Here is a 27,381-nt window from a genome sequence, read left to right as displayed (position 1 = left end):
ATTATGGTGTATGGTCCTTTTAATGTGCTGTTGGATTCTGTTTGCTAGTATTTTGTTCAGGATTTTTGCATCTATGTTCATCAATAATATTGGTCTATAATTTTCTTTTTTTGTGATATCTTTTTCTGGTTTTGGTATCAGAGTGGTGGTGGCTTCATAGAATGAGTTTGGGAGTGTTTCTCCCTCTGCAATTTTTGGAAGAGTTTGAGAAGGATAGGTGTTAGCTCTTCTCTAAGTGTTTGCTAGAATTCGCCTGTGAAGCCAGTGGTTCTGGACTTTCGTGTGTTGGAAGATTTTTAATTATGGTTTCAATTTCATTATTTGTGATAGGTCTGTTTATATTTTCTATTTCTGACTGGTTCTGTCTTGGAAAATTGTACCTTTCCACGAATGTGTCCATTTCTTCATGGTTGTACATTTTATTGGCGTATAGTTATTTGTAGTAGTCTCTTATAATCCTCTGTATTTCTGTAGTGTCAGTTGTGATTTCTCCTTTTGCATTTCTAATTTTATTGATTTGCATCCTCTCCCTTTTTTTCTTGATGAGTCTGGCTAAGGGTTTATCAATTTTGTTCATCTTCTCAAAGAGCCAGCTTTTAGTTTTATTGATCTTTGCTATTGTTTTCTTAGTTATTACTTCATTTATTTCTGCTCTGATCTTTATGATTTCTTTCCTTCTACTGACTTTGGGTTTTCTTTGTTCTTGTTTCTCTAGTTGTTTTAAATGTAGGGTTAGATTGTTTATTTGAGATTTTTCTTGTTTCTTGATGTGAGATTGTATTGCTATAAACTTCCGCTTAGAACTGTTTTTGCTGCATCCCATAGGTTTTGGGGCGTCGTGTTTTCATTGTCATTTGTTTCTATGTATTTTTTAAATTTCTTCTTTGATTTTTTCAGTGATCTCTTGGTTATTTAGTAGCACACTGTTTAGCTTCCATGTATTTGTGTTATTTTACAGTTTTTTTCCTGTAATTGATTTCCAATTTCATAGCGTCATGCTCAGAAAAGATACATGATACAATTTCAATTTTCTTAAATTTTCTGAGGCTTGATTTGTGACCCAAGATGTGATCTATCCTGGAGAATGTTCCATGTGCACTTGAGAGGAAAGTGTATTCTTCCACTTTCGGGTGGAATGTTCTATAAATATCAATTAGGTCCATCTGGTCTGTTGTGTCATTTAAAGCTTGTGTTTCCTTATTTATTTTTTGTTTGGATGATCTGTCCGTTGGTGTAAGTGGGGTGTTAAAAGTCCCCTACTTTTATTGTACTGTCAATTTCTCCTTTCATGGCTGTTAGCACTTGCCTTATGTATTGGGGTGCTCCTGTGTTGGGTGCATAAACATTTGTAATTGTTATATCTTCTTCTTGGATTGATCCTTTGATCGTTATGTAGTGTCCCTCTTTATCTTTTGTAACAGTCTTTATTTTAAAGTCTATTTTTTCTGATATGAGTTTTGCTACTTCAGCTTTCTTTAGATTTCCATTTCCATGGAATATCTTTTTCCATCCCTTCACTTTCATTCTGTATGTGTCCCTAGGTCTGAAGTGAGTCTCTTGTAGACAGCATATATATGGGTCTTGTTTTTGTATCATTCAGCCAGTCTTGTGTCTTTTAGTTGGGGCATTTAATCCATTTACATTCAAAGTTATTAATGATATGTATGTTCCTATTACCATTTTCTTAATTGTTTTGGGTTTGTTTTTGTGGGTTTTTTTCTTCTCTTGTGTTTCCCGCTTAGAGAAGTTCCTTTAGCATTTGTTGTAAAGCTGGTTTGGTGGTGCTGAATTCTCTTAGCCTTTGCTTGTCTGAAAAGCTTTTGACTTCTCCATCGAATCTGAATGAGATCCTTGCTGGGTACAGTAATTTTGGTTGTAGGTTTTTCGCTTTCATCACTTTAAGTATGTCCTGCCATTCCCTTCTGGCCTGCAGAGTTTCCACTGAAAAATCAGCTGATAACCTTATGGGGATTCCTTTGTGTGTTATTTTTTGTTTTTCTCTTGCTGCTTTTAATATTTTTTCTTTGAATTTCATTTTTGTTAGTTTGATTAATAATATGTGTGTTGGTGTGTTTTTCCTAGGGTTTATCCTGTATGGGACTCTCTGTGCTTTCTTTCTTTTTCTCTTCTTCTGAGACCCCTATAATTCGAATGTTGGTGCGTTTAGTGTTGTCCCAGGTCTCTGAGACTGTCCTCAGTTCTTTTCATTCTTTTTTCTTTATTCTCTTCCTCGGCAGGTATTTCCACCATTCTGTCTTCCAGCTCACTTATTTGTTCTTCTGCCTCATTCTGTTATTGATTCCTTCTAGTGTATTTTTCATTTCAGTTATTATGTTGCTCATCTCTGTTTGTTCTTTAGTTCTTCTAGATCTTTGTTAAACATTTCTTGTATTTTCTCAATCTGTGCCTCCATTCTATTTCTGAGATTCTGGATCATCTTTCCTACCATTACTCTGAATTCTTTTTCAGGGAGATTGCCTATTTCCTCTTCATTTATTTGGTTTTGTAGGTTTTTACCTTGCTTCTTCATCTGTGACATACTTTTTTGCCATCTCATTTTTTTTTTTTTTTTTTTTTTTAATGAGTGGAGTTGTTTTCCTGTCTTACTGATTGTTTGGCCTGAGGTTTCCAACTCTGGGGTTTGTAGGCTAGCGGGTAGAGGTGGGTCTTGGTGCTGAGATGAGGAACTCTGGGAGACTTCACTCCGAAGAATATTCCCTGGGGTCTGAGGTTCTCTGTTAGTCCAGTGGTTCAGACTCGGAGCTCCTACTGCAGGAGCGTCATTCGGCCTGACCCCAGGCTCGTGAAACAAGATCCTGCAAGCCGCCTGGGGCAGCAAAAAAAGACACACAATGACAAAGTAACACATAAAATTGGGAAACTAACAGATATGTTAGGGAGAATATAAAAGTAAAAATATACATGAGTCCACAACCAGGAGGTACAACAGTACCACAATAGTAAAAAAAAGAGGAGAAGGGAAAAGAAGAGGGGGGAAGGCCTTGGCTACCAGTTCACCTTGGGGTTCCTCCTGTCTCCTTGTGGGTCAGAGTCCCCCACCAGCAGCTGGCAGGCGCCCTAGTTGTGGGGAGACACTAACTCTGCATCTTCCCACACCACCATCTTGACGCCACCCAGAGAGAACACTTTAAATTCAATAATATGAAAACAACCCAATTAAAAAATGGTCAAAAGATCTGAATAGTTACCTTATCAAAGAGTATAGATGGCAAATAAGCATATGAAAAGATGCTCAACACCGTAAGTCATCAGGGAATTGCAGATTAAATCAACAATGAGATAGCACTGTATACCTATTAGAATCTAATCTACCTGTTAGATTTTACCTATGGCCAATCTGGAACGCTGACAACACCCAATGCCTGCAGAGATGTGGAACAACAGGAACGCTCATACAGTGTTGGTAGGAGCCCAAAATGGTACAGCCACTTCGGGAGAGTTTGACAGTTTCTCACAAAGGTAAGCATAGGCTTACAATATTGCCCAGTGTTCACGGTGCACTCATTAACCCACATGAGTTGAAAACTTACATTTACATATAAACCTTGGACACAAATGTTAATAGCAGCTTCATCATTTCTTTTTATTTTTTTTTATTTTTGGCTGTGCTCAGTCCCAGTTGCAGCACACAGGACTCAGTTGCAGCATGTGGACTTCTTGGTTGTGGCATGCAGACTTCTAGTTGCAGGACACGACTCTTAGTTGTGGCGTGCATGCAAGATCTAGTTCCCTGACCAGGGATTGAACCTGGCCCCCTGCATTGGGAGTGCAGAGTCTTACCCACTGGACCCCCAGGGAAGTCCCTAGCAACTTTATTCTCTTTTTAAAAAATTTATTTTATTTATTTATTTTTGGCTGCATTGGGTTTTCGTTGCTGCACATGGGCTTTCTCTAGCTGCAGCAAGTGGGGGCTACTCTTCATTGCGGTGCACAGGCTTCTCATTACAGTGTCTTCTCTTATGCAGAGCATGGGCTCTAGGCACACGGGCTCAGTAGCTGTGGATTGCGGGCTCTAGAGCGCAGGCTCAGTAGCTGTGGCACACGGGCTTAGTTGCTCCACGGCATGTGGGATCTTCCCGGACGAGGGCTCAAACCTGTGTCCCCTGCATTGGCAGGCGGATTCTTAACCACTGCACCACCAGGGAAGTCCAGCAGCAACTTTATCCTTCATTGCCCAAACTTGGAAGCAACCAGATGTGCTTCAATCAGCGACTAGATAATCAAACTGTACTACATCCATACAAAGGAATTTTACTCAGTGGTAAAAAGAAAAGAGCTCTCAAGCCGTGAGAAGACCTGGAGGATCCCTAAGTGAGAGCGGCCAGTCTGAAAAGGCTCCATACCCTGTGATTCCAGCTGTGTGACATGCTGGAGTTGGCAAAACCATAATAAGGATCGGTGGCTGCCAGGGCTTTGGGTGTGGGGAGAGAGTAGGCCATGAGCAAGAGGCATTTTTAGGGCAGTGACGCTAACTCTGTATGATACTGTCATGGTGGGTACATGAAATACATTTGTCAAAAGAACCCATCGAACTAGATGATACCAAGAGTCAACCCCAATGTAAACTGTGGACTTTAGTTAATAATAATGTAGCAATGTTCATTCATCAATTGTAACAAATTTATCCCTCTAATGCACAATGTTAATAATAGAATCTGTGCATGGGTCTGTGAGGGGCAGCATTTATGGGAACTATGTGCTTCGGTGAAATTTTTCTGTAAACCCAAAACTGCTTTAAAAATTAAGTCTTTTTAAAATGGGCAAAGGGTCTGCATTGGCATTCCTCCAAGGATAATATAAAAATGGACAATACAAAGTGGATAATATAAAAATGGACAGTAAGCACATGAGGATACTCAATATATTAGCCATTGACTCATACAAATGAAAACACAGCAGATACCACATACACTTGGTGGCAGTAATGACAAGTGTTGGCCTAGATTTGGAGAAATAGTGCAGCCACTGTGGAAAACAATTTCACAGTTCCTCAAAAAGTGAAGCATAGAGTTACTGCATGACCCGGCAGTTGTACTCCTGGGTATATACCCAAGAGAATCGAAAACGCATGTCCACACAGAAACTTCTACACGAATGTTCCCAGAAGCACTATTCAGAATAGCCAAAAACTCTTCAAGGAAATCTCTGTGAAATCACTAGGTGACCACGGTAATGGAGCAGAGACCCAGTGGCCATACACTATAAAGAATACTGTTCTAACAAAAATAAGTTTTAAAAAGTAAAAAAAAAAAAAAAAAAAAGGAATCTTTATCAAGCAATGGGAGTGGAAAGTATCTGACTCCAGAATTGCCAGATTGTAATAGTCAAAATTCCCAATTTTTAATATAAAATTACTAGGAATGCAAAAAATCAGACATGTATGGCCACTTCACAGTAAGAAAAGATTAACAGACACTGTACCTGAAGAAGCCAGACAGTGAACTTTCCTGAGAAATACTTTGTCTTTTTTTTTTTTTAATATTTATCTATTTATTTATTTATTTGGTTGGTTGCACTGGGTCTTAGTTGTGCCTCCTTTAGTTGTGCCTCACAGGCTCCTTAGTTGCAGCACACAGCCTCCTTAGTTGTGGCATGCGACCTCTAAGTTGCAGCATGCATGTGGGATCTAGTTCCCTGGCCAGGGATTGAACCCGGGCCCCTAGCATTGGGAGCGTGGAGTCTTAAACCACTGCGCCACCAGGGAAGTCCCTAAATTAACAGTCTTAAAATGCTCAAAGAGCTAAAGGAAACCAAGAGCATGATGTCTCAACAAATAGAGAATTCCAACAAGAAATAGGAAATATAGGAACCAAATAGAAATCCTAAATAATACTGTATCTGAAATGAAAATACTACTTGGTGGTTTTAGGAGCAAATTGGAATAGGTAGAAGAAAGAATCAATGAACTTCAAGATAGGACTCTGCTAACACCACCTGTGTGTCTACAACTCAATTCAATTCAGTTCTGAACTCAAGTTAGGAGCATCAGATGCCACAAGCTGAAGGGCAGTTCCTCAGCAGACTGCCCTCCCTTCAGGTACCCGCCACAAGTGGGATGCCAGGATACCCACACTTCTGCCCAGCTGACTAGACTATAAATTCGGCATTTCCCATAGCCTCCTCCATTCTGTACTTGGCCAGAGTGTGTCACAGAACACACTGAAAATGCTATACTTATGATTATGAATTTTATAAAAGAAACAACTGAGGAACACCGGATATAGTAAGTAAGGCAAGGTCTGGGGGCCAGAGATGATGCAGAGCTTCCAGGCCCTCTGCTCTCGGGGTCTGGGCCCATCACCCTCCCAGCATATCAAGTGTTCATCAAGCAGGAAGCTCCCCTGGGTTTTACAGTCCAGAATTTTTATATGGAGTTTTATTATTGATACATAGATATGATTAATTACACCATTGGCCATGTGATTGAACTCACTCTCTAGCCTCTCTCGGGGAGATCAGGGAGGTGAGGCTGAAATTTCCAACCCTCTACATGTGTGGTTGGTTTTTTAGTGACCAGCCCCCATCCTGCAGCTATCTAAGGGCACCTGCATGTGTCACCTCATGCTACAAACACTCCTATCACTGAGGAAAGTCCAAGCGTTTTTAAAGCTCTGTGCCAGGAACTGAAGGTCAGAATCCAGATATATTCTTTATTATATCAGAATAGGTCACTTGAGATTATCCAGTATGAGGAGCAGAAAGGAAAAAAAGGATTGAACAAAAATAAGCAGAGCCTAAAGACCTATAAGACACCATCCAGTGTAGCAACATATTCATAATGGGAGTGCCGGAAGAGGATAAAAGGAGCAGGAGGAATATTTGAAGAAAGGTCAGAAACTTGCCCAAGTCGATGAAATACTTGGATCTACAAATCCAGTAACCTCAGTTAGCTCAAAGCAAGATAAATTCGAAGAGATCCACACTGAGACGTGTTACAATCAAGTTGTACAAAGACAAAGACAACGGGAGAATTTTGAAAGCAGGAAAGAAGTGACTCATCATGCAGAAGGGAGTCCTCAGTAAGACTGACAGCCACTTTCCCATCAAATACCGTGGAGGCCAGAAGATGGGGGGATGACAGATTTAAAGTTCTGAAAGAAAAAACTGTCAACCAGAAATCTTTATTTGGCAGAACTGTGCAGAGGACAGGAATATTAAAACACTCCCAGATAAACAAGAGCTGAGAAAATGTGTCACTAGTAGGCCTGCACTATAAGAAATGCAAAGGGGAGTCTTTTAGGTTGAAATGAAGGGGCCTTAGGCAATAATACAAAGCAATGTGAAGAAATGAGAATCACTGATAAAAGTAACTACATAGTCAAATATAAAAGCCAATATTATTATTACATTTGTCTCTCCCTATAAATATAAAATTATAATTATAGGGAATTCCCTGTCAGTCCAGTGGTTAGGACTCTGTGCTTCCTCTCCCAGGGGCCCTGGTTTGATCCCTGGTCAGGGAACTAAAATCCCACAAGCCACACGGTGGAGCCCCAAAAAAGGTTATAATTATAAACATAATAGGCATACAATATATAAAGATTTAATTTGTGACAATAACATAAAGGAGGGACTCAGATCTATTTAGGAGCAGAGTTTTTGTATATAGCCACATGTTGGACACACTGCAGGTTCAGTTCCTGACCACCACGATAAAGTAGGTTTCTTAACAAGTGAGTCTCACATGAATTTTTTGGTTTCCCAGTACATATAAAAGTTATGTTTACACTACTGTAGTCTAATTAAGTATGCTACAGCATTATGTCTAAATAAACTATGTACACCTTAATTTAAAAATACTTTATTGCTAAAAAATGCCAGAACAATTACAATAGTACTATCAAAGATCACTGGTCAGAGATCACCATAACAAATATAATAATTATAAAAAAGTTTGAAATATTGCAAGAATTACTAAAATGTGACGCAGAGACGCCAAGCGAGCAAATGCTGTTGGAACGATGGCGCCAGTAGGCTTGCTTGATGCAGGGTTGACACAAACCTTCAATTTGTAAAAAACCACAGTATCTGCAAAGCACAGTAAAATGAGATAAAAACTAAATTGGGGGCTTCCCTGGTGTCACAGTGGTTAAGAATCCGCCTGCCAATGCAGGGCACACGGGTTCGAGCCCTGGTCCGGGAAGATCCCACATGCTGCAGAGCAACTAAGCCCTTGCGCCACAACTACTGAGCCTGTGCTCTAGAGCCCATGAGCCACAACTACTGAGCCTGTGTGCCACAACTACTGAAGCTCATGTGCCTAGAGCCCATGCTCCACGACAAAAGAAGTCACCACAAAGAGAAGTCCGCACACTACAAGGAAGAGTAGTCCCCGCTCACCGCAACTAGAGAAAGCCCACGCGCAGCAATGACCCAATGCAGCCAAAAGTAAAATTAATTAATTTTAAAAAACTAAGTTGGTATTAATTCATTAATTATTAATTAATTCATTTAATTAATTAAATGTTATAAATTTAATGTGCTAATTGTAAGCCCCAGTGTAGCCACTAAGAAAAAACTAAAAAATCTACAGAAAAAGAAAATGAAGAGAGAATCAAACAGTATATGAAGAAAAAATTCATTCAACACAAAAGAAGGCAGTAATGGATGAACTGAGGGACAAGAAAGACACACGGCATTTGGGAAACAAATAGTAAAATAACAGAAGTCCTTTATTATCAGTAATTAGTTTACATGTAAATGGATTAAACTCTCCAATTAAAAGGCAGCGATCGGCAGAATTGATAAAGAAACATGATCCAACTATATGCAGCCTAGAGGAGACTCTAGGTACAAAGACAAATAGGTTGAAAGTGAAAGGATGGAAGAAGATATTCCGTGCAAATTGCAACCAAAAGAGAACTGGAGTGGCTACACTAGCATCAGACAAAATAGACTTTAGGTCACACTGGTACAGGAGTCACTGAGGACACTATATGTTGATAAAGGTCAATCCATCAGGGGGTAAAACAACTGTAAACAGATACTCACCCAGCAACAGAGCCTGATCAAAATTAGCATCACTGGAGAAAGAAATAAACAGTTCTACTATAATACTTGGGGACTGCAGTACCCAACTTTCTATAATGGATGGGACAGCTAAACAGAAGGTCAGTAAGGAAATAGAAGATTTGAACAACACTCTAAAGCTGACAGACACAGCAGTCCTTCACCCAACAATGGCAGAGTATACACTCTTCTCAAGTTCACATAGAATATTCTCCTGGATAGACCATAAGTTAGGCCTTAAAACAATTATTTTTTTATTTTTATTTTATTTATTTATCTTTGGCTATGTTGGGTCTTCGTTGCTGTGCGTGGGCTTTCTCTAGTTGTGGCGAGTGGAGGCTACTCTTCGTTGCGGTGCACAGGCTTCCCATCGCGGTGGCTTCTCTTGTTGTGGAGCACAGGCTCTAGGTGCTCAGGCTTCAGTAGTTGTGGTGCACAGGCTTAGTTGCTCCGCGGCCTGTGGGATCTTCCTGGACCAGGGCTCGAACCCATGGCAGGCAGATTCTTAACCACTGTGTCACCAGGGAAGCCCCAAACAATTCTTAGTTAAATAGACTGAAATCATACAAAGTATCTTCCCTGACAACAATGAAATGAACCTAGAAATCAGTAACAGAAGGAAAACTTGAAAATTCAAAAATGTGTGGAAATTAAACAACACAGCCTTAAACAACCAATGGTCCAAAGAAGTAGACACAAGGGAAATTAGAAAATAGTTTGAGACAAATTAAACAACACACCAGGACTTAACGGCATGAAAGCCATGAAAGCAGTTCTCAGAGAGATCTTTATAGCTGTAAATATCTTTATTAAAAAGACGAAATATCTTAAATCAACAGCTTAACTTTACACCTCAAGGAACTAAAAAGGAAAAGCAAACTAAATTCAAAGCCAACAGAAGGAAGGAAATAATAAAGGCTAGAGCCAAGATAGACAAATAGAGAACAGAAAAACTAGAATCAAGAAAACCAAAAGTTGTTTCTTTGAAAAGATAAGAAAATTGGCAAAACTTTATCTAGACTGAATATGAAAAAAAAGAGAAAATACACAAATTAATAAAATCAGATATGAAAGTAGGGACATTGCTATTGACCTTATAGAAATAAAAAGGATTGTAAAAGAATACTATGAATAATTATACACCAACAAATTAGATAGCCTAGGTAAAATGGAAGAATTCCTAGAACAGATCAACTACCAAAACTAACTCAAGAAGAAATAGAAAATCTGAAAGGACTTACAACAATTAAAGAGGTTGAATCAGTAATAAAACAAACCTCCCATTAAAAAAAAGAAAAAAAAAAGGACCAGATTGTTTCGCTGGTGAATTCTGCCGAACATTTAAAGAAGAATTAACAGCAGTCGTTCTCAAAGTCTTTGAAAAGGATGGAAGAGGATGGCATCCTTCCTAACTAATTCTGTGAAGTCAGCATATTACCATGATATCAAAACGAGACAAAGACATCACAAGAAAACTAGAGACCAATATCCTTACGAATATTGATGCAAAAGTCCTCGACAGAATACTAGCCAACTAACTCCAGTAGCATGTTGAAAGCATATACGCCATTTACCAAGTGAGATTTATCTCAGAAATGCAGCATACAAAAATTAATTGATATAATATATCACATTAGGGACTTCCCTGGTGGTCCAGAGGCTAAGACTCCACGCTTCCATTGCAGGGGGTGTGGGTTCGATCTCTGGTCGGGGAACTGAGATCCCACATGCTATACAGTGCGGCCAAAAAAAATTAAAATTTTTTTAAAAAAATCAAAAAAGAGGGGGCTTCCCTGGTGGTGCAGTGGTTGAGAGTCCGCCTGCCGATGCAGGGGACACGGGTTCGTGCCCCGGTCCAGGAAGATCCCACATGCTGCGGAGCGGCTGGGCCCGTGAGCCAAGGCCGCTGAGCCTGCTCGGCCGGAGCCTGTGCTCCGCAACGGGAGAGGCCACGGCAGTGAGAGGCCCGCGTACCGCAAAAAAAAAAAACAAAAAACAACAACTTGGAAGGCTCAGGAAGTGCCTGGAAACCCAACCTTGAAATGACCTTTCCAAGGTTGTTGGCTTGCAGATTAAGAAGCACTAAGTAAAGGGAGGGGCTCTCAGGGTCTCTGGGATAAAGAAAAAAATACACACACACACACACACACACACACACACCCCTGCATTAATAGAACGAAGAGGAAAAAAACCATACAATCATCTTCACTGATGCAGAAAATGCACTTGACAAAATTCAACACCTTTTTATGATAAAACACTCAAAAAACGAGGAGTAGAAGGGAACTTGCGATATGTCTCACACCCTCAGGGAGTCTCCTCTTTGCTCTTCTATAAAACTAGTGTTCACAGACACCCACGTAAGCTCTGGGGGGTGTGGATGTGCATTTTGCCTGTTCCGCCCCAGGGACACCAGACCTCAAACATTTGTCCATTTTAAAAATACGTTTTTAGTAACGAATGACCAAAATAATAATTGCTAACATTTATTTTTGCTTTGTAGTAAGCATTTTGCTAAACAGCTTTTCATGATCATCTCATGTATAGTCCCTATAATTCTATGAGGTAGGGAATATATTGTCCACATTTTACAGTCGAGCAAATGGAGAAAAGTAAGGAACTCGTTTAAAGACACAGAGTTAAGATGGGGTCAGTATTTTGAATGTTACTCTGAGTGCAAGTACCTAGTTCTGGATAAATCTTACTGTTTACTGACTGACTGAGATAAAGAAAATTGGGTGAAAAGAAGCTAACATTCCAGGTTCCAGGTAATTCTACATAGGCTATGAAGTTTAGAATATTGACATTTATAATTCTGGAACACTTGCTAAGACTCATGGAGACAGCAAAATTTTCAGTAATTTTTCGAAAATCCATTTCTGGCTCTGCCAATCAGCAGCCACCTGTTTGCTGAGAGCACGCTTCTGCCCAAGCGGTAGAATTCAGTGTTTTCCTTGCGGCTTGACCTTAGAAATGTACTGTGTCTGTCAGGGTTCAGCCAGGGAGCAGAAGCGGTAGCAGGTGTGTGCGGACCGCGTCAGATCCATTTACCCCAGGGGCCGCTGGAGCCACAGGCCTACGGGGCAGCTGTCAGGGAGGAGGTGGAAGGCGAGCTGGGAGGGATGGGAGCGCCTCCTGGCTTCTGCTGCCTTTGACCTTGGGGACAGGGAACTGAGCACACAGTCCTGGCTCCAGAGTCAGGGGCCCCGGGGGAGGAACCGAGGAAAGGTAGGGCAGCTGCTTCTCCTGCTGAGGGGAGACCAGCATCAATACACGTGTCTTCCCGGGCGTTTTGCCTGCTTCCTGCCAGGCCTTATTAATAGGTATTTAGATTTTCCGTAGGTGTGTTTGTTTTTGCTATTTTGAATGTGATCTTTAACCAAGTTCTCATTGGTAATTGATGACATATAGGAAAGCTATTGGTTTGAAAGTTGATCTTGTCTCTTACAGGTTTTCTGAAGCCTCTGATTTGCTCCAGTAATTTCTCAGCTTCTCTGTATTTTCTGGGTAGGTGATCTTGTCAGGCGTAAATCGTGGGGCTCTTGTCTGTCTCCTTCAGCGTGTGCACCTCACACGTCCTACCTGTGTGACTGCACCGGGCAGGCTGCAGAGCCCGAGTGCTGGCAGCTCCTGCCAATTTCCAGTCCCCTGAGCTCTGCTCCGCTCCATTCCCAGGTGCCGGCACGTAGCCCGCCAGCTCCTCGGGTGGAGTGTGTGCTCTGTTGAGAAAGTTGTGGCAGCTGCCAGCAACTCCGTATCCTGAGGAAGGAGAGGAGCCTGGTCGCGCCAGCTCCTCCGGATGGAACGTACATCCCTTATCCTGAGGGTGGCCCAGAGACCTCTGCTGTTTGCATGTCACCTGGCTTGGTGATCCTCTGGCGTTTGGTTGGAAACTGCTGTTTATAGTAACCTTCTACTTATAATCTGGGCTCTGGCTTCTCCTACTTTAGTTTGCTGTCAATCTGACTCCATCAGCTAGCTTTTCATCAGCTAGGAATTCCTCAAAATGTCTAGTCCACTAATGGTATTTGAAGCAAGAGGAAGAGTGATATAGGTGTTTAGTCTGCACTTTGATCTAATTTTTAAACCTACCTTTAAATTGTTAATGCTTCTTCTTCATTTTAGTTGTGTTTGTTTGTTTTAAATATTTATTTAGGCTGCGCCGGCTCTTAGTTGTGTCGTGCGGGATCTTTAGTTGCGGCACACATGTGGGATCTAGTTCCCTAATCAGGGATCGAACCCAGGCCCCCTGCATTGGGAGCACAGAGTCTTAGCCATTGGACCGCCAAAGGAGCCCCTGTTTTTTGAAAACAGCATATAATTACTGCTTCTTGAACCATATCTGAGACATAAGAGGAGGTGAAATCTCCCGCCCTTTTCCACTTCTGTCTCCTCACCCAAAGGAACAGTCATTCATCTGAAGCAGGTTGGATTCCAGGACCCTGGTGAAGCCATATTTATTAGTGGATAAGCCCCTGTATACGGACATTTCCCTCACATAAAGAGCTTCTAAAAATCAAGAAAAAAATGACCAACAGCCTAATAGAAAAAAATGGGCAAAGCATGTGGAAAATATGTAGAATGTTTATGAATCAGTCCTACGACCCATTACTTCCTTCCCTTTCCTGGACCAACCCACCTCACACTTTCTTTTTTCTTCTTGGTTTTGTCACCTATAAATGTTTCCATAAACAACCTATTTTGTATTTTGGTTTTTCATGTTCATTCCTCTTTTCTGAACGGAGCCATTCTTACATATGCCTTCATTCCTTGTTTCTTTAACTTAGGTTTACGTTTGTGAAATTCACCCACATCAGTGCATGGATCTGTAATTCATTCATGTTCCCTTTTGTGTAGGATCCCATTGAATGCAGACACCACACTTATCTATTCTACCTTAGACAAGCTTTTGCGTGGTTTCTATTTGGGGCTATTACAGTGCTGCAGTGAATATTCCTCTACAGGTACCAACACACACATGTGAACAGTTTTCTCTAGAGCACACCTAGTAATGGAATTAATCATAGGCTTTATTTATTTATCTTCAATTTTACTAGATAATACAAACTGTCTTCCAAAGTGATTGTACATGGGACTTCCCTGGTGGTCCAGTGGTTAAGACTCCACGCTTCTAATGCAGGGGGCGCAGGTTCAGTCCCTGATGGGAGAACTAGGATGTCACATGCCACGTGGCGTGGCAAAAAAAAATTTTTTTAATTTTTTCTGTAATTGATTTTAATTATTTATTTTTGGCTGCATTGGGTCTTTGTTGCTGTGCGCCGTCTCTCTCTAGTTGTGGCGAGCCGGGGCTACTCTTCATCGCGGTGCGCAGGCTTCTTATGGCGGTGGCTCCTCTTATTGCGGAGCACGGGCTCTAGGTGTGCGGGCTCAGTAGTTGTGTCTCATGGGCTCTAGAGCGCAGGCTCAGTAGCTGTGGCACACGGGCTTAGTTGCTCCGAGGCACGTGGGATCTTCCCGGACCAGGGCTTGAACCTGTGTCCCCTGCATTGGCAGGTGGATTCTTAACCACTGTGCCACCAGGGAAGCCCTAAAAAAATTTTTTAAAATTTTTTTAAAAACCAGAGTGGTTCTACAAGTACTTCACATCCTTGATGACACTTGATATGGCCTTTGTTTTGAGTAGTTTACAATGTCGTGTTAGTTTCAGACGTACAGCCAAGTGTTTCAGTTTTATATATATATATATGTACATTATAACTGATAATTTTCATTATAGGTCATTACAATATATTGAGTAGTTTCCTGTGCTATACAGTAGGTCCTTGTTGATTTATCTACTTTATATATAGTGTGTATCTGTTAATCCCAAATTTGCAATTTATCCCTGCCCCCTTTTCCCCTTTGGTAACCGTTTGTTTTCTGTGAGTCTATTTGTTCTGTAAATAAGTTCATTTGTATCATTTTTTTTCGATTCCACATGAGTGATGTCACATGGTATTTGTTTTTCTCTTTCTAACTTCACTTATTATGATAACCTCTAGGTCCATCCATGTTGCTGCAAATGGCATTATTCCATTCTTTTTTATGGCTAATACTCCATTGTATATATGTACCACATCCTCTTTATCCATTCATCTGTCGATGGACATTTAGGTTGCTTCCATGTCTTGGCTATTGTGAATAGTGCCATTATGAACATTGGGGTGCATGTGTCTTTTCAAATTAGAGTTTTTGTTTTTTCCGGATATATGCCCAGGAGTGGGATTGCTGGATCATACGGAACTCTTGATATTGCTTTAATTTTTAATGTTTGGGAATCTGGTGGCTGCCTAATTGTTTGCTTGTCCTGATTGTAAAAGTAATGCATAATTTTTTTTCCAGTAAATACAGAGAAGTATAGAGAAGTAAAAACTATCTGTAATACCATCACTCAGAAGTATCCTCTGTAATGTGCTGTATACTTTCAGACTTTTTTCTTATATGTACTCATGGTTTGGTTCCCAAACTCTGGGCCAAGGTGCTATGGGGATAGCAGTGAATCCACAGGCACATTTCAGAGTATTTTAAAATTTCAAGGGGAACAGAATGAGGCTTAATGCCTGTTATACACCACGCAAGGTATCACCTGAAGGCATTTCACAGCTCTAACATTAGAACGCATGTATTTTTTTAATGATGTCGTCATATCTTTGCAAAACTTATCTCAGCAGTTGCTGTGATAAAAAGTTGTGTGAAAGAGTGTGAAAAACGCAGTGAGGGTGGCAGCGTCCAACCTGACCTCAGGGCCTGAGCAGTTGTTCAGTGCCCAGCAGGTGCAGGCGTCCACTTAAGAATGAGACAAAAAAGACTATTATTTTTTTCCATTTATGTGTATTATTTTTAAAATAGCTACTAAGTTGTTAGGCTATGAGTAACTATCAACTTAACTAATTAATGAATACGTATGTCTTTTGGCCACAGGGTGCCGTGAAAAACATACTGCTAAGGCACTAACGGTGCCACTGACCAGGGAAGTTTGGGAACCTCTCTGTCACACACTTTCAAAAAAACGAATCTGAGATCACACTGTGACAGTCTGGCTTTCAGAATGTCCAGGGACCTTCTCCAGGCTGTGGGCCCCTGCTGGGGGTCAGCGGAGGTGGAGGTGTCTGGTGGGGTCCTTGTCTCCGCTGCCCTGAAAAGTTCTTGAATATTTCATGGCCTTAGTGCGTGAAGGGCCCACTTCTTTGTAAAGAAATAACTTACTGTTGTTTTGTAAAAATGACATTAGTCATCAGTTTTAAAAATTTAAGTAATACGGAATTATACAAAGCAAAGAGGAAAAAAATAATTCCAGATTCCTCCTCTCAGAGATAACACTACTTGTGACATTTGGTGGATGTCACTCCAGATCTCTCTCATACGTACATACACGTGAGGATAGAAAGTAAATAAGCTGATAGCAATGGGATTATCTGTAGTACTATTTTTAAATGCAATTAAATTTACTCTTAAATTCAATGAAAGACTAAAGTGAAACTGAACTGCTGAATTTCAAGTGAGGTTTCATAATGAGACAGTATTTAATTTAAATATCTTAGTGTAAAAAAGAGTTATTTAAAAAAAGAAGTTGAAGGGGTTTCCCTGGTGGCGCAGTGGTTGAGAGTCCGCCTGCCGGTGCAGGGGACACGGGTTCGTGCCCCGGTCCGGGAGGATCCCACATGCTGCGGAGCGGCTGGGCCTGTGCTCCGCAGCGGGAGAGGCCACAGCAGTGAGAGCCCAGCGTACCGGGGCGGGGGCGGGGGGCGGGGGGGGGGAAGAAGTTAAAGCTTGTTTAGACCCCACCTTTCAACCTTCCATAGGATTTACTGATATGAAAACATAATTTATGCTTTCTCCCACCTCTGCATTCCCTGCCTCCTGATTTTTTAAAAAACATTATCTTTACATTTACCTTCTGTTCTGTGCTCACAACTCACATTGTTCTTGAGCCTTATTACTTCCTTATTTCCATATTGCCGGTCCTTCTACCAGAGTCCAATTCCTGAATTACTTTGATTGCAAGCAGTTTTTTTTTTTTAATAGCCAGGGGTGCTGTATCTGCTGAGGTGTTACATGCTTGAGGATATTTATGTGTTTGTTGGCTTTATTGAGCATCTGAGGGACAGTTGGTCCTGGGTCACATTTTTCTTGCTTCAGAACTTTATAGACATTGCTGTAGTGTCCGCCAGAAATTAATGCAGCTATGCAGAAGAAATTGCGAAGCCACCTGATTTTTTTTCCTGCTTTGTAGGTGATTCGCTCTTTCTTTCTAAAGATCTAGACATTACTTGTCATCCGAGAACAGAACTGTCATCAGGCTCTTAGTATTGATTTTTGTTCGTTTTTTAGGCACAGAGTACCCATTAAAGTGTCAGACTTCATGCTATTACTTGTTTGAATACTTCTTCTGTTCCTTTTTCCAAGAACAGCAGTACATATCGATATATTAGCATTAATTTTTCTGCCTTTCATCCTTTCTATTGTACTACTATATAGCATAAAAGTTGTCATTTTCATGTAGATTTCATTGGCATTAAGTACATTCACTGTTGTTCAGTTGTCACCACTGTCCATTTCCAGATCCTTTTCATCATCCCAAACAGAAACCCTGTACCCATTAAATAATAACTCCCCATTTCCCCCCCAATCCCTGGTACCTTTTATTCTTTCTGTCTCTATGAATTTCCCTACTCCAGGTACCTCATGTAAGTGGAATCCTACAATTTTTGTCCTCTTGTATCTGGCTTATTTCACTTAGCATAATGTTCTCAAGATTCATCCCTGTGGTAGCATGTGTCAGAATTTCATTCTTTTTATAGCTCAGTAATATTCCTTTGTATACATATAAATCCATACATTTGTGATGGACACTTGGGTTGTTTCCATCACCTATCATGAGTAATGCTGTGACGAACACTGGTGTACAAGCATCTGTTTGAGTCCCTGCTTTTAATTCCTTTGGGTATAACCTAGTAGTGGAATTGCTGGATAGTACAGTATTTCTATGTTTAAGTTTTTGAGGAAGCGCCAAACTATTTTTCACAGTAGCTTGCACCACTTTACATTCTCACCAGCAATGCACAAGGGCTCCAGCTTTCTCCACACCCTTACCAACACTTAAATTTTTTTACTGTGTGATTACAGGCATCATAATAGGTGTGAAGTGCTATCATTGTGGTTTTAATGTGCATTTTCTAAATGGCTAATGATGTGCAGCATCTATTCTTGTGCTTATTGGCTATTTGTGGCTGGCCTGGGGACCCCACTCGCGGCTGGCATCTGAAGGGCAGTCTTTTTGGAGATGCGGTTCTTTAACTTGTGGGACCTGATGTCGACTCCAGTTAGTTAGTGGCAGACTTGACCTAAGTTGTAAACGCCCAGTTGGTGTCAGATCAGTCCTTCCTTCAACTTCCCCGGCTTTCTTCTGCCTGCCCCAATCTGCCGCAGAACCCCTGCAGTGACATTTTCACTTCGGGTTTCGTGTTATTCAGCTCCAGGATTTCTGTTTGGTTCCTGTACTTTCTCTCGGTGTTGAGATCGTGCTCCTAGTTCCTTTGTCTCCGTCTGGGCGTATTCATTCGGGGATAGTGTCTATTAACCTTTTCTTCCTGGTAAGTGGCCATACATTCTTGATTCTTTGCGTGCACAGTAATTTTGTATTGAAAACTGGGCATTTTGAATATTATAATTTCATTAAACAGTTTTTGGCTGTCTTGAATAATGCTGCTAGGAACATTCATGTAGAAGTTTCTGTGTGGACATGTTTTCAGTTCTTTGGGTATGTGCCCAGGAGTACAGCTGCTGAGTCAGGTGGTAACCCTGTTTCACTTTTTCTGGAACTGTGAAATTGTGTGGCGGCACCATCTGACATTCCTCCTGGTAACGTATGAGGGTTGCAGATTCTCCGCATCTACGCCAGTGCTTGCATCTGTGTTTACTACAGCCAGTTAGCGCATGTGCAGTGGTATCTCCTTGGAGTTTTCCTTTGCATTTGTCTAATGGCTGAGATGTTAAGCATCTTTCCATGTGTGTATTGGCAATTTGTACATCATCTTTGGAGAAATGTCAGTGCAGATCGTGTGCCCATTTTAAAAACAGACTATTTTGTAGAGAAGTTTCAGGTTTAGGGTTTAATGCTAATAACGTGACTCATGGTGGGGGGCACCTCCGTAGCTTCAGGAGGGCGGCTGGTCATCAGAAAGACCACCTGAGCACCATCACCCCTGTACTTGACCCTGTGCATCTCTTCCATGTGGCTCTTCCTAGTTGTATCCTTTATAACAAACAAGTAATCCTATGGGAAGTGTTTTCCTGAGTCCCTGGTAAGCTGTTCTAGCAAACTACTGAACAAGGAGAGGGTCACAAGAACCCCAGTTTATAGACTGTCAGTCAAAAGTATGGGTGGCAGTCTCATGGGACTGAGCCCTTAACCCATGGGGTCTGACACATGGTTAGTGTCACAGTTGAACGGAATCACTGCACATCCTGCTGGTGTTGGAAGATTTGGAGCATTGGTTGTTGGCGTGAAAAGCCCCCCCCCGTTTGGTGGCAGAAGAGAAATGACTCATGCTGCTCTTTTTTTTTTGAGGACAGGGTGATGACTTCCAAGCTCCTTAACAAGTCACACTGGAAAGAGTCTTAATTTTTTTTCTGACAGTGTGGCAGTGGATTTTTAGATATGACAACAAAAATGAAAGCAACAGAAAAGATAGATAAATTGGGCTTCATCAAAATTAAAAACTCTTTGTTCATAGAGCAGACACTATTGAGAAAGTGAAAAGATGGGCTACAGAATTGGGGGTGGAAAATACTGCAAACCACCCATCTGATAAGGACCCAGCATCCAGAGTGTATTACAAACTCTTGCAACAAACAACTCAATGTAAACGTGGGCACATTTCTCCAAAAAAGATACACACATGGCCAGTAAACCTATGCAATGATGATGTCATTAGTAATGTGCATTAGAACTGCAAACTAAAATGACAGTGAGACACTTCACACCAAGATGGTATAATAATTTTAAAAAAAACAAAAATCACTAAATGTACTAAATGCTACTGAATTATACACTTTAAAAGGTTAATTTTATATGAATTTCACCTCAAAACTTTCCTGGGTGTTTTATCCCACAGCATCCTATTCTGTAGCATGGTGACAATATTTGGTGCTCTCCCTGAACCTTGCAGCCGCTGTCTCCTCTGACTGGTCTGTACCAGCTCTGCCCACTTGCCTCCCCAGGGCAGGGCGGGGAGATGGCCCAGGGGAACACTGCTCTCCAGGTCATCGAGTGGGCTTTGTGTTGGGGAAGCCCAATGTCAGTCATTCCTTTTAGGATTTCCTATTTGGGTTGGTCCAATTCCCTATAAAAGGCTCTAAAACTCTCCATCGAGAGGTACAGCCACACCTGCTGGCATCTGGGGGCTGAGCTGCAGGAGAGAATACAAAAGTTTAACGAAAATTTAAAAGGCAGTAAGCTACAAGTTATCATAAATAGTACGAGCTCGCATTTTAAAGTGTTTATTTTATAAAAGCTTACACGGGGGCTTCCCTGGTGGTGCAGTGGTTGAGAGTCCACCTGCCGATGCAGGGGATGTGGGTTCATGCCCCGGTCCGGGAGGATCCCACATGCCGCGGAGCGGCTGGGCCCGTGAGCCAAGGCCGCTGAGCCTGCGCATCCTGTGCTCCGCAACGGGAGAGGCCGCAACAGTGAGAGGCCCGCGTACCACAAAAAAGAAAAAGCTTACGCGGCACTACATGGGACCGGAGTAGACGGCACTTTGTACAAACTCACCAACAAGACTGAACACGTAACAGAGAAACAAAAAGACAACGTGACCAGCGGTTAATGTTAGAGGACCTGCTTTCCTGGAAGACAAAAGATATTGACAGCATAAAGAACACTTCAAGCCGGAAAAAACAAATTTACAGATTTAAAAACCATGATAGAGTTAACGGTTGGGAGAAAAGTTCATTTAAAATTATAACTCTTTTCTTAATCTTCAGTAAGCAGTAAGATCGTGCAAACACTCAGAATAACTAAGCACACATCACTAGTATCCTCTCCACACTTAGTTGAGAGCGAAACCACTGTCCCGGTGACCAGGGTCACTTCCCATGCTTCCTGTGTGGCATGTCGTTGTCGCTGCTAGTTTGTGGGCTGGGGTGATTCCGTTTCAGCCACGGTCAGTGAAAACTCTTATTAAAATTCCTGCTACCAGGACAGCAAAAGCTAAAACTACAGCCGCCCCGCGATACAAAATCAGCTGGGCCCCCGTCAAGACCTCCCCGATGGTGGCCACCCCACACGAGCTGTTCTCCACCAGCTGCGTGGTCTGGCTCTCAGGTCGGATGACGTCAGGTAGGATCACCCCATCGGCTACGTCTTTGTCTAGGATGGACAGATCTGTTTGCAGAAAACAGTGAGATATTTCCTTACGTGCTAGTCTGAGTAAAGGGCATTCCTGAAGGTGACATGAGCCTACGTTGTAAATGGTTTGTTACGTGTGGGGTTATTAAGCATGTTCCAGAGGGGAACACAGAGTTGGCCTCCCAGTTAGAGGCAGAGACGAGCTGCACTGCGCGAGGGAGCAGAAGCTCATGCACCGAGTTCCGGGCGTGAGAACCGGGAATCAGGACCCTGAAGAACGGGCCCCATAAATTACCTGTCGCGGTGGGCACGGCCTCCTTCGTCCCTCTCAGCCCGGCCCGAACCTGTGCCTAAACAAAGCATCACAGAGGTAAAGCAGGTGCAGTCAGGTGAGGCCAGTCACTGCTGTTAAACTGCGGTTAAGCTCCCTCGGAAACTACGCTACAGGTGACAGCATCGTGCGCGGTCTTGCTTGGTCCCGAAAAAGCCAGCGACAGTGGAACGCCACACCGGAAACCATATTCTTCACCCCAGTATCAGCTCACAAACATGGCATAAAAAGCCACTTGTTGCCATAATTGCAAACTTAACATGTTTTCCGCACTGTGCCCTTTACTGCTCCTAAATCCCGATAAAAGGAACAAAGTCTCAAGATAAATGGTACAATCACCTAAGGGGTAGCTTAGGGTCCAACTTAACGTCCTGTACACTTCATTCCCTCCAGCGATCACACTGAAGGGAGGAAGGACACGATACGTCAGCATAAGGAAAGGCAGAAGGGCTGCGAATCCTCCAGGGTGGTCAAGACGCAGACTGTGGCGGTTTGCACGCCTCAGCCCCTCCTCGAGGCTTTGTCCAGGACACCTCCCCTCGCCGACCTCCCACCCATCTCCTCTCACACCCGGACACAGTCAGCGGGGCTCACACTTCAACACAGAGACGCCCAGAGGGTCAGGATCCGGTCCTCAACCCGCAGGACAGGTTCTGCCCCAAGAACTTCCCTGATCACAGGCACTTAGCAATTTGCATTTCTTAGGAAATTTCTTAGGACCAAAAGATCCTTTTGAAGACGCCTAAAACTAGACAACAGATCAGGAAACACTACTGCTTTTCTAAGACTACCACACCAAAACAGCAAAATAGTTTCTAAGCTAATTCTCTTTCTTTCTGGCTGAGCCCTGCTTGGTAGATACTAAATTAGCTCCACATTAAGAGGAAAACGTGCCGACACAGGCTTTCCTTTTGCCCCCAACTCTCACGTTGGATGCATTTCACTAAACAAAGTGCGTCATGCTGCCAATGGATTTCTTACCATTTTCACCATGAAAGATTCCTTACCTGCCCTGGGATCAACAGGGCCCCATCTCTAAGAGGACCCGCCCTCTGTTACCTGCTCTGCCGCTCTGTTCCAGTTTATCCTCCAGATGTACACCAAGTAGAAGAGGGTTTGAAAGAAGACACAGGCCGTCAATCCGGACCAGAGACCTGTGGGTGGGAAACAAGTATCCCGTTCAGATTTTCTGCAGTCCCCCTCCTGGCATCATTAACATTCTCCCGTAACTACTGTATCCACAGCGTAACCTGCAGCTTACGCTAAAATCTTAGATAATTATGGACCAGGATCAGACGCATGCTTACCACTGACCAGGTTTGATTCCAACTCTAGTGGGAACCCGCTGGAAGGCTTTAGATGGGTGTGTGCATGTACCTGTGAGACTGATGTTTCTAGAAGCCCACTTTGAGAACCATCTCTCCAATTGCCATGTACAAGAGATGACTGAGAAACATTATAAACAATGCCTATCTCCTTGTGAGAAGAAACTATTTAAATCACTTAAATATCAGTGTGTAACAAAGTGGATATAAAATACCCATTCACATATGAATAACTGCACTACAAAGCCAGCTGTCTAGGCTTGAGTTGGAACCCCGTATAAACTGGGAATTAGTCTGCTAACCTGTTCACATGTCTGGGGCCCCACGATGGCAGGAGGTCACTGAGGCTGGGCCTCCCGTGGACTCCCGGCCATTTCACTGGAATAACCTCTCGAGTTGAGAAGCAGATGGATGGACAGTTTATACCCTTTGATGGACTGATTCCATTCCTAGGAACCCATCCTAAGGAGAGACTCAGGAATGTCGTTAATAATTCATATACCCGGGATGCTCGTCACAATGTTATTTAAAAGAGGAGCAACTTACAGCATCGCTAATTATTAGAGAATTGCTAATCAAAACTACAATGAGGTACCACCTCACACTGGTCAGAACGGCCATCATTAAAACGTCTACAAATAAATGCTGGCGAGGGTGTGGAGAAAAGGGAACCCTCCTACGCTGTTTGTGGGAATGTAAGTCGGTGCAGCTACTATGGAAAACAGTAAGGAGATTCCTCAAAAAACTAAACGATCCAGCAATCCCACTCCTGGGCATATACCCAGACAAAACTATAATTCAAAAAGATACATGCACCCCAATGTTCACAGCAGCACTATTCACAACAGCAAGACATGGAAACCACCTAAATGTCCATCAGCAGAGGAACGGATAAAGAGGTGGTGCATATACACAATGGAATACTACTCAGCCATAAGAAAGAATGAAATAATGCCATTTGCAGCTACATGGATGGACCTAGAGATTATCATACTAAGTGAAGTCAGTCAGAAAGAGAAAGACAAATACTATATGATATCACCCGTACGTGGAATCTAAAATATGACACAAATGAACTCATCTACAAAATAGAAACAGACTCATAGACACAGAGAACAGACTTGTGGTTGCCAAGGTGGGGGGGTGGGTGGGGGAGGGATGGATTGGAAGTTTGGGGTTAGTAGATGCAAAGTGTTACACACAGAATGGATAAACAACAAGGTCCTACTGTATAGCACAGGGAACTATATTCAATATCCTAGAATAAACCGTAATGGAAAAGAACATAAAAAAGAATGTATATATGCATATAACTGAGTCACTTTGCTCTACAGCAGAAATTAACACAACATTGTAAATCAGCAATACTTCAATTAAAAGATAAAAGGGGGGCAATTTAAATGTCCACTATTAGGGAAGGGAAGCATTAAATAAATGATACAAGGAAATACTAGAGAATTACTAAAAGCCATGTCTTTAACATGGGACCGGGGGAAATTACATATTCAGTATAACCCCACTTCTGTGAATAACAAAAAATACTGGGAGAAAAATAATTTTAAAAGGCTGGAATAAAATACATTGAAATACCTCAGGGAAATATTTGAGGAGTGAACTAGAGGTAATTTTAATCATTATATTTTTTATGTATTTTCACAAGATTTCCATGTTGTTAATGTATAATTAATAGTTTAAAAGGTTATTTAACAAATCTGAGCACCTGCTAAATAAGTCCAATAGCGAGAAGCACTTTTATGGACAAAAAGCGAGATCTGACATGTTCTTATTCTAAAGAGCTCAGTGTCTAGTAGAGGAGAGGTTTTTAGGTTGTTTGCTTTTTTAAAGCAAAGCTGAATTGTGAAACCCCAGCAGATCATCAGGCAGAGGCTCTGGCTCTTTGGTTAACGGTATTTCCCTGGTGTCGACAATGGTGCTTGGTAGGGATGAGACCGTAATAAATACTTGGCAGTTCTGTGTCCCAAACAGAGAAGGGCAAAATCCTGCTTGACACTGATCAAATACCCCACAGGCTCCCAGCCTGAACTGGTCATCAAAAGAGACATGACATTGAGGACAGTTACTCATTAAGCCATCACATGACAACATTTCCAAAAAGTCAGGATAAGAAACTAAGCACCTCTGTTTGTGTGGACACAGAAGGCTCTCACGACAGCTGCGGGATTAAAATTTCACAGAGTAATGGGGACAGATTCAAAATTGTTTACATGGTAAAAATGTACTAGTTGACACAGAACAAAAGGATCTACTTGAATACATACTACAGCATTGGGTCAGTCCTCGAATCAGACTATATTCTGCAGAAAACACAGCTCATCGTTACTAAGGAAATCCATAGAAATTGCAGATGTGGATATACATGCAGAACACACAACTTACCCCAAAAGCACATGACAGATTGTTTTGCACAATTCTATACAGTTAGAGTCATAAAATGGATAGATTTCTGAAAATATGTATAATTTGCCAAAGTTGACCCCCCTTCCAAAAAGATAAAGTCTAAGCAAACTGATTTCAGAGAAGAAATTGTGAAAGCTGTAACAAACTCCTCCAAAATGCCTGACATGACAGTTTCATATAATTTAACCAAACCTTTATAATAATAATATTCCTACACTATGTAAATTGTTCCAGGGAATACAAAAAGGGAACATTTTTAATTTTCCTTATGTAGTAAGTGTATATTAATACTGTTAATGTCATAACTTTACAAAGATTACACAAAGAAATGAAACTACTGACCAGTCTTATAACTACCATTGCAAAATTCTTAAATACAATATTAGTAGAATCCAGCAGCTCACTAAAAGAGTAGCACATAATAATCAGGATTGTTCAACATGAAGAAATCAAATAATATCACTTATCACCGTAAGAGATCTAAGGAGAAAATTTATAGGATCATCTCAACAGGCACTAAAAACTTAATTTTTAATTAAAAGTATTAATGGGATTGTTTCTTTATACTAACAATTGTATTGCACTTCTGTATACTAACAACGAACTATCAGCAAGAGAAATTAAGGCAACAATCCCATTCACCATTGCACCAAAAAGAATAAAATACCTAGGAATAAACCTACAGGTAAAAGACCTGTACTCGGAAAACTATAAGGCACTGATGAAAGAAACTGAAGACAACACAAACAGATGGAAAGATATACTGTGTTCTTGGATTGGAATAATTAATATTGTTAAATGACCATCTTACCCAACACAATCTATAGATTCAATGCAATCCCTGTCAAAATACCAATAGTATTTTTCCCAGAACTAGAACCAAAAACTTTAAAATACGCATGGAAAAACACAAAAGAATAGCCAAAACAATCTTGAGAAAGAAGAACAGAGCTGGAGGAATCACATTCCCTGACTTCAAACTATACTAGAAAGCTACAGTAATCAAAACAGTACCGTACTAGCACAAAAACAGACACATAGATCAATGGAAGAGAACACAGAGCCCAGAAGTAAACCCACACACTGTCAATCTACGAGAAAGAGGCAAGAATATACAACAGAGAAGAGACAGTCTCTTCAATAAATGGTGCTGGGAGAACTGGACAGCTACATGTAAAATGATGAAATTAGAACATTCTCTAACATCATATACAAAAATAAACTCAAAATGGATTAAAGACCTAAATGTAAGACCAGATATCATGAAACTCCTAGAGGAAAACACAGGCAGAACACTATTTGACATAAATCCTAGCAATTTTTTTTGATCCATCTCCTAAAACAAAGGAAATAAAAGCAAAAATAAACAAATGATGCCTGATAAAACGTAAAATCTTTTGCACAGCAAAGGAAAATCTTTTGCACATCAACAAAAAGTGAAGAAAACCTACTGAATGGGAGAAAGTGTTTGTAAATGATATATGATCAATACAGGGTTAGCATCCAATGTATATAAATAGCTCATACAACTCAACATCAAAAAAAAAACCCAATTAAAAAATGGGCAGAACTGAATAGAAATTATTCCAAAGAGGACATGCAGGTGGCCAACAGGCACATGAAAATATTCTCAGTATCACTAATCATCAGTGAAATAGAAATCAAAACCACAACGAGATATCATCTCACACCTGTCAGAATGGCCATCATCAAAAAGAAGACAAATAACAAGTGTTGGCAAGGATGTGGAGAAAAGGGACCCTCGTGCACTGTTGGTGGGCATGTAAATCGGTGCAGCCACTATGGAGAACAGTATGGAGGTTCCTCAGAAAACTAAAAATAGAACTATCATATGATCCAGCAATTCCACTCCTGGGTATATATTCAAAAAAAACAAAAACATTATTTCGATAAGATACATGCAC

General features: G+C 41.3%; 2 protein-coding genes across 4 annotated transcripts in view; one reads left to right on the top strand and one right to left on the bottom strand.

Annotated features, from left to right (window-relative positions):
* LOC101333194 (multidrug and toxin extrusion protein 2) overlaps window positions 1-27,381 on the top strand; it is a 154,095-nt gene that overhangs the window by 70,176 nt on the left and 56,538 nt on the right. The gene's annotated exons all lie outside the window — the stretch shown is intronic.
* Window positions 20,517-27,381, bottom strand: part of LOC101335729 (multidrug and toxin extrusion protein 2) — a 49,567-nt gene continuing 42,702 nt past the window's right edge. Inside the window, exons 16-18 of the mRNA XM_073797912.1 lie at window positions 22,773-22,867; window positions 21,678-21,732; window positions 20,517-21,418 (exon numbers count right to left, since the gene is read on the bottom strand). Coding sequence (XP_073654013.1) covers window positions 21,189-21,418; window positions 21,678-21,732; window positions 22,773-22,867 — 380 coding nt within the window. The 3' untranslated portion in view covers window positions 20,517-21,188. The remainder of the gene's footprint in view (window positions 21,419-21,677; window positions 21,733-22,772; window positions 22,868-27,381) is intronic.

Source organism: Tursiops truncatus, chromosome 20, assembly GCF_011762595.2.
Source record: "Tursiops truncatus isolate mTurTru1 chromosome 20, mTurTru1.mat.Y, whole genome shotgun sequence".
In the NCBI taxonomy this organism is placed as follows: Eukaryota; Metazoa; Chordata; class Mammalia; order Artiodactyla; family Delphinidae; genus Tursiops; species Tursiops truncatus.
The sequence above is the reverse complement of the archived record's forward strand: the minus strand, read 5'-3'. Positions and strand labels throughout refer to the sequence as shown.